The 8,311-nt window shown below is 37.7% G+C and overlaps 1 protein-coding gene across 2 annotated transcripts; it reads right to left on the reverse strand.

Moving 5' to 3' along the window:
- Positions 1–958: 958 nt before the first annotated feature.
- lrtm2a (leucine-rich repeats and transmembrane domains 2a) lies at positions 959–6,565 on the reverse strand. Of its 2 annotated transcripts, none has more exons than XM_053508951.1 (3): positions 6,473–6,565; positions 2,106–2,699; positions 959–1,778 (listed from the first exon to the last, which is right to left on the reverse strand). In XM_053508951.1, exons 1-3 carry the CDS (start codon positions 6,531–6,533, stop codon positions 1,321–1,323), a joined length of 1,113 nt encoding a protein of 370 aa, XP_053364926.1. In that variant the 5' UTR covers positions 6,534–6,565; the 3' UTR covers positions 959–1,320. The 2 variants fall into 2 exon arrangements, with proteins under 2 accessions (XP_053364926.1, XP_053364925.1); XM_053508950.1 differs by having other exon boundaries at positions 2,106–2,702.
- Between the last annotated feature and the right edge of the window lie 1,746 nt (positions 6,566–8,311).

Below are 8,311 nucleotides of genomic sequence, written 5' to 3' on the forward strand. Positions count from 1 at the left end.
TTGCATTTTTTTCTCATTCTGAAATGATTGTTCTCCATTATTTAATCCCGAATATAATTAATTAAAAATGTTCCTATTTGGACTCCCAGTTTTTGTAAAATAGTTGAATGCGTCCAATGGAACTTTTCCCCACTTTCTAGAATGAAATTAACTCTAAAATGATAGACAATTTGATAAAGTATTATAAGATGAGTATTGTTATTTAGAATAACTCAAATAACAGTTTGTTTATTTGGAACTGGCATTGTTGCTTTATACTCTTAATATTCTTACCCTGCCTCTATTTAGTCATGTTGGATAGTGCATAAAATATCTCTATATAATATATAATTATCTCTATATATTTCTAGAAAGTTACAGGTTCTGAGGCTGATTAAAGATAAGTAATTGTAAATCTTTTTTTAAAGACATTTTTTCCCAGCACCTCTGTTTCTTCAGTGTTGTCTCGTTTTTGCCATAATTGTACGATTAACACTAAAAAAAAAAAAAAAAAAAAAAACAATTTTTAAAAAGTTTGGTAAAGATGAATACTTTGAGCAGAGCAACTAAACAAGGAGAAATGCAAATACAGACAATGCCATTGTGTTCAAACTGTAATAGTCGGTTTATACCATTGATAGAAATTACAGTAAGTGTAGAATTGTTTGTTTGTTTGTTTGTTTGTTTTCTAAAATAATGATTATTAGGTACTTAATATGCAATTAAATTATTAAGAAATAATTGTGAGTGATTTCTAAAGTGTTCTTTCTTTTTGCCTACTCTTGCTGACAAGTGATGTTTATTAAGTTTTTCTCCTCTTCTGTATCCTGACCTTGTCTATTATTGTATTTACACAAACTATAGATGGAATAAACCATATAATTTTATTATGTTGGCTACTGGTTCCCTGATTCTTCAAACCCCCCCCCCCCCCCCCTCCACACACACACACACACACCTGGTTAATGTCATACACAGCTACGTGATTGTATCAAATAAAATACTCTTTTTCAATGACATTATCCATGGGGTCTGAGTTCTAAAGAAGTTGTGATCTCAACACGTCTGTTCTGAACAAATCTGAACAAAAAAAAAAAAAAAACAGTCCACTTTTTAAGTCCACTTGTATTGTGCACACCAAAAATACTGAGGTAATTTGCAACTAGTTCCCTTTCAGGACCACTAACAGGGCGAGTATGGTTTATTAAAAAATAACTATATGTGAAAACACCCAAGTAGTACATAACAGTGCATACACATTTAAAAACTAAATGTGGAAGCAGGAATGCAAAGGGAAAGACCATTGTCATCACATAAGAGTATATAGGATCTACATCATTTCTATGCGACTGATGAAATCTGTTTCTCCTCAGGATCAGCTTCAGCCTCAGCATCTCCCATCAGTGGTTGCCTTTTCTTCAGCTCACGTTGGTACTTAGCCATAAGGGAAGCATAGATGCATCCATAGGCAGCTGCAGCAACCATCATAATGCACACGATGCCACACACAACACCAGCAATCACCACAGTGCCAATGGCACGGCGGACGCTTATAGGCTTGTAACGCTGCTTAGCGCAATCCAATGGCTCTGACTCACTCTGTACCACAGCGCTCTCGGGCAACGGAGCAGCAGTTGCACGTGCACAGGGCATAGAGCCCCCTTTTGTTCCTCCAGCCCCACCCCCATTCTCATTATCCAACTGGAGGCAGTAGTTGAACATCTCCACAGGAACACTCCGGATGTCACGCCCCCTGAGATCTTTAGGAAGAGTACACTCTACAGCATCCACATACCCGCCTGAAAAAGAGAGACCAAGATTGAGGAAAATAAAGAGATTTCAAAAACAACATTATATAATGGCAAAAGGGTCAGCAGTCCAACATGTGCCTATATAATGGCCAGTCAGCCACAAACACAAATATGCACCAGCCTTTATGTAGTCCTACCATCTCATTTAGGGTAAACTTGGCCTTCTTTGTAATGAACTGTATTAGCAAGAATAGACTTACTATTTCATGGATAATAGCAAAGATTAGAAAACTAATGATGATACCATAAAACTTACATTTAACTGCACATGAATACACAATCTTACAGTCTGAACCCCTGAACACTTTCCCCCACCTCGATAGATGAGCCACTCCATCCAGTTCTTGAAGTCACGCAAATTGCAGTCACATTCCCATGGGTTGGAGCCAAGCTCAAGGTGCTGCAGGTTCTCAAGTGGTTCAAAGGCAGCCCTATTCAGTGCCTGGAGTCTGTTCCCAGCCAGAGAAAGCCAGATCAGTCCATGCTGATGTTCTAACAGACCAAGAGGTACAGTACCCAGGCCATTCAGTGACACATCCAACCGCTGAAGGCTCCCCAGACCCTGCAGGAGGTCACGGTCCAGTACTGTAAGGCTGTTGTTCCTCAGGCTGAGATCACTCAGGTTGGCCAGCTCAGCAAACACTTGGGCTGGCAGGTTGTCCAAGTAGTTGTTGGAGAGGTCAAGCTTAACCAGTGAACTGAGGTTGGCAAAAGCTAAAGCAGGCAAGGAGCTGAGGTGGTTGTTGGGCAGGGTGAGGGTCTGAATAGTTGAAGGTAGCAGGGAAAGGGCAGGCAGTGAATTTAGGTTATGGCCACCACAGTCTGCCTCAGTAGAACTGCAAACACAAATGGATGGGCAAGTGGAGCACAACCGAAGGTGCAGAACCAGAAGGTAGAGCAGACAGTGTACTGCTAAAATTAAAAGATAATAACAAAAAGAGAAGTATAATTACTGTTTTGTTTTTTATTTTATTTAAGGCAAGTATTTATTTTATTTAGTTAAATTCATTTAGACTTCCATTTGTAAAATGTTTGTATTTTGTACAAACAGAAGTCTAAATGCTATCTTCATTATTTTTAAATGTGGCGTATTCATCAAACTAAACCGAATCATTAAAGATTACTGCATTGTGTGCATGTATGCATGCATGTGTGTGTAGGTGTGCTTGGAAGCCACGACTGACATAGATTATTAAAGAGAAAGGCCAATGTCAACCAAGACTAGTGTAGCGCCCACATGATAGGCATCCTTCAGCTGTCAAGCTTTTCACAACTCTTCTCTTTTATGGCCAGTCTGAAGGATATTCACAGAAAGACAAATGTATATACTGTACTGTACAGCTTATATGCCAAGTCTTTTTTATTAATTAATTAGTTTAATACTAATTTATTCCTTTTCTCTATATTTTTCTTACAATATACAGTGTAATTTTCTTAATCCCCTAATCATTCATGTCTAAATGAAATTGATGTGCCTGATAATGGCATGCTTCAAATAAGTACTGCTTTTTTAAATACATCTTCAAGGGTGGTTTCAAGGTTACATTATGGAATCATCATCAGTTAATAAAGAATTGATGGGATAAACCTCCAAGTTGTTAAATCTATTCTGGCATTACATTTGTAAGCAACTTTATTTGAAGGAGGATGAGGCTAAATTTGTTTTAGGCTTTTTATGGTGTTTTACTTAATGAATAAGACTGTAATTAATTTAAAGGTTCTTCTCCTTGTTCCACTTGAGCCCATTTCCCACTCCACAATGCTTGAAAGCCAATCAAGTTTTCCTGCTATGTAATACACTCATCCTGGGGACATTGCTTAAACTTTTTTATTTTATTTTCTATCTTTTTAATTGTCATACATTATTATCCAGGTTATTTTTATCAGTAAGAATTTCAAAATATAGATTATTGCAGCTTTTAGATGATAAAAGTTGTCTCGAAAAACCTATGTTTAGCCTGGTTGCTTGATGCAGATCCACGTGGCCCACAGACACAAGATGGCATGTACAATATTTAAATTGAACATCATTACAGTGGCACATTGGTGCAGGGGTTATTATGGCCGACAGCTCCAGAGTCCCAGGTTGAATCCGAAGCTTGGGTTACTGCCTGTGTGCACTTTCTCATGTTCTCCCCATCTTTATGTGGGTTTCCCCTGGTTTCCTACAATGCCAATAAATTCTGTACAGTTGACTTAATTGGCCTTAGGTGCAGTATGAATGTGTTTGTGCAATCCAGGGTGTGTTCCTGCATCTTGCCTAATGTTCCCCGGCTCCAGATTCACCATGACCAGAATAAACCATTTGGTAAAAATGAGTGCAATGATGTGTTATATACTGCATTCTTCAAGTTTCATATCTCACACGCTCTAACATAGCCTTAAATATTTATCCTCTTGTGTTTTTGATGGTTCTGTTTGGATCTAATGCGTATCTCTACTCTGAGGTGTCATTATTACTTATCACATGATACACTACTGTTAGATTGAAAAATTAACTGACCTTGCACATTCTCATTCTGCTGTTCTGTTACTCTGGAACCTGATCTGTGAATTTGTGGCTAGAGCTCTGTGTTTTGACTGTGGGTGGATGTTCATGTTTACGGTTTTATAGACACCAGTGACACCTGAGACTTGGCCTTTGGTTTGGACTTTGATCCCAACGTAATGGGAGAGTTCATCAATCATTCATCCATGTATTTCAGTTTAGATTTTCTGTCTATGAGTTTCCACTGTGCACTTTTGACATTCTCAGTAAGAGATACAAAAATACTTAATGTCTGGTGCAAAGGTTCCTTAGCTGTGCATTCTTGAATGTCCAATCCATGCTATCCATGCTATCCTGGTCAGGGTCATGGTAGATCAGGATCCTATCTCAGAAACATTGGGTGTGAAGCAGGAACACACACTGAATAACACACTAGACAAATGCAGTGGATCATGAACACATTTACACACCCTTGACTCTAAAGATCAGCCTGCTAAAATGGAAGAAACTGAAGAACTGGAGAAACTCTATACAGACAACCCGAGACTAAGGTCAAACCTGAGATACTGGAGCTGTGAGGCAGCAATGCTGCTGGGTTTCGCAGGGTGTCATTACATTCTAGGCTGGGACAAGAAATGAGGATTAGAGGATGAACAACTGTGTTGAGTAGTGAAAGGGTTAATAAATGATTTACTGTAGGTAGGATGTTTTACCTGGTTATGCTGGTTATGATCATAATAACCCACAGCTCTTCTCCGCTCTGTATGTTTAGTGATGTAAAGTAAAGGAGCATGAAAAGCTAGTTTAACTTTATTCACATTTATGTTGTTCTTGTAATTATAGGATAACTTAATTCACTTATTAAAGTTGCTAAAATTTGATTGAAATAATAACGTTTGCTATTTATGAATAAACATTTTGTATATGTGAGTTATCATGCATGTCTCATACTGTATTGAATTTGCATTGGTGAACATTAAGGCTGCATCACACAGTCAAAAAATAATTTTGGCTTGGGTCAGTTGTTGCCCCTTTAAAGTTAGGCAGAAAAGAATGTTACTTTAACATGTAATTATTTACCATAATAATTGTTTATTTTAATAATGAAATAAAGTCATTTAGTCACAATATTCTGCTGTATTTCTTTATATAATTTATTTAGAATAAAAAAAAATCTAAACTGTATTATGTTCATTTGTGTTGGTGTGCGCGGGGAGCCAGACAAACGAGTGTCTGTGTAGGTGCGTAAATTTTTGAAAAGCATGTAATTTGAGGCTGAGCTCTAATTGGATTTTTTAAATCATCCTTGGGGCGGAGCACTGTGCGCCCCAAACCCTCCCACTTTTGTTCTTAGCAAATCAATATTGTATTTAAATATTTCGCCTCATGTGATTGGACCACTCTAAACGAGTCTTATTAACGCTCAGCAGATCGTTAGTTAATGTATTAAATAGTGATTGACATGGAAGGCAGCTAAATATGAGAGAAAATTCTGTAATTTCTTTGTTAAAATACCCCTTCACAAGGCAATCGGATAAAGAAAGAAAGAAAGTTAAAGAGCTTGGGCCAGATCGACCTGATCTTCTAAGTAAGCAGCAGTCACGTGATCACGGCTGAGCTCACACTCGGTGCTTTTCCAGAACTTCTATGGCTTTTTACAGGCGATTATTAAAAGTTTAATTTAAATTTTGTTTGCGCCCCCCCAAAAAAATTGGCACCAGCTGCCACTGCTTTGGGTAGCTTTTACAGTATATGTTAATATTATATACGTTTGTAAATGTATAGAATTCAATTAAATGAGTTTCACATAAACATATCATTATTTAGCATCATTCATTTTTATCCAACCTTTTTTTTAATTTTTTTATTTTACTTGAGTGGAAATTCTCCCTTAATTTAGGTATGCTGATATATGATTTTTTTTGTTCAGTGTAGTAGAAACTGTATTTCCTGTCTTGTCCGTTTTACATGTTTAACCTCCCTTACGTGTAAGAGATCCTAATTCATCATTTTATAAAAGTTTATAACTTAGACACATTAATATAGTATCATCTCACCAATGAATTGGCAGACTGTCTATGCACATATAATCATTTACCCACAACCATAATCACTAACTCCAGATAAATGGACAATATGTGTATATGTCTATACTAGTCTCCTGGTCAAGGAAGTCGCTCTGTTGTTAACTTACACACGCTTGTATGAGTGGTTCCTCTGCAGTGCTTTATTGCAGTCCCTGCAGTGAGCCACATAGCTACGGTCTGCCCACGTGTGACAGTGGTTTCCCCTTAGAACTGGATAAGCATCAGCCTGCCTCGATGCCCACCTTCAGTGTTATAGGGCAGACAGGCCGTTGGCTGGGAGGAGAAGAGTGAAGAAAATGGTTTATTATTCATTTGTACATATTAATATAATATTGTGCTGTATTAAGGATAGAAAGACTGGTTCAGAGATTTACAAATTCCAGTCCAGGGAAAGAAAGTAACAGTTTTACGGAAACACTTTATATGAGTTGAATTTGGTGCATCAAGAAATGTTTAGTTCAAAATAATCGTTAGTTCAAACAGCTTCAACGTGAGGGAGAAAAATGGTCAGGTGATTAAAAAAAGGGGTACAACCCAGGCAAGACTAGGTAACATGAGGGAAGGTATCTCAATCTATTAATAAAAAGAGACAGATATCAATGCATGAGCATCATCTGACACTTTATAAAGTAACCATGAGAGTGTGGACAGTTAAAAGGGCATAGTGTAACTTTCTTTTCCACATGTCCATATTTCTATCAATGTGATGTGCAATGGAACAGCAAATTTGCATTTAGTGATGCCCACAAAATTCTATGAAAGTGCACAAAAAGAGGATAAAATGGTGAGAAAAAGGAATAAGTACCGTCCCTGACACCCTTGGCTTGCTCATCAGAGACAATCATTATTATCTAAACACATTTTTCCTCATCCATACACACTTCCATAAATTTTCTTTTCATTTTGTGAAGCTGCTTCGAGACAATGACCATTGTTGAAAGTGCTATATAAATAAAACTTAATTGAACTGAATTGAATTGAAGTGAATTTATCATCTAAGCCACTAAAGAAACATCATTTAGCAGTAAAACAGCAAATTAAGAGAAGACAAATTATAGAAAGTTGGATTAGGTGATGTTTAAAAAAAAAATGGTTTAATCTGAACTGAAGGAAATAAGATGGCACAATGAACCGACCCCAAATTCCAAGTGACAGCCATATGATAATAAGAAAAAATAATCTATTTAGGAGGAAGTTCACTAGGGATTATACTGTATGTTTACTGCAGGTTGAGTTGCATCAGAGCAGTCACTTATCTCTCTCACTCTCTCACTCATTCTCTACAGCGCTTATCCTGTACAGGAGGTCTGGAGTGACGTCTGTTCCCTGGGGACTCAGGGCACCAACCGAGATACACGCTGGATGGGGTGCCGATCCATCACAGGGCAGATAAGCACACACACTTATTCACACTATAGAGAATTTAAAAACACCTAGCCTACTCTGCATGTCTTTAGACTGTTAGAGGAAACCTACCAGACACACACACACACACACACACACAAAATAACTCTTTCATCAAATAAGCATTTACAAAAAAAAGAATTTACGAATTACTGCATAATGTGTTGTGGCATGGCATGGGGGGGGGGTTCATCCTGTGGCTCTGTTAAACAGTATTAAAGACCAGGTTGCTTTGATAGCAGCCATCAGCTTATCTGTATTGTAGGATCGGGTGTTCCTCATCTTCCTGAGGAACAGAGAAAGTTAATCCCTGCTCTCCGTTTCACCCAGATGAGGATGGGTTCCCTGTTGAGTCTGGTTCCTCTCAAGGTTTCTTCCTATTACCATCTCAGGGAGTTTTTCCTTGCCACTGTCGCCCTCGGCTTGCTCACCAGGGACAAACTGAAAATTTTGATTCATACAAATTCAAATTCCATACAAACTTAAATAATTCTTTTGATTGTGTAAAGCTGCTTTGGGACAATGCCAATTGTTAAAAGCGC

This window comes from Clarias gariepinus, chromosome 12 (genome assembly GCF_024256425.1).
Source record: "Clarias gariepinus isolate MV-2021 ecotype Netherlands chromosome 12, CGAR_prim_01v2, whole genome shotgun sequence".
NCBI classification, from domain to species: Eukaryota; Metazoa; Chordata; class Actinopteri; order Siluriformes; family Clariidae; genus Clarias; species Clarias gariepinus.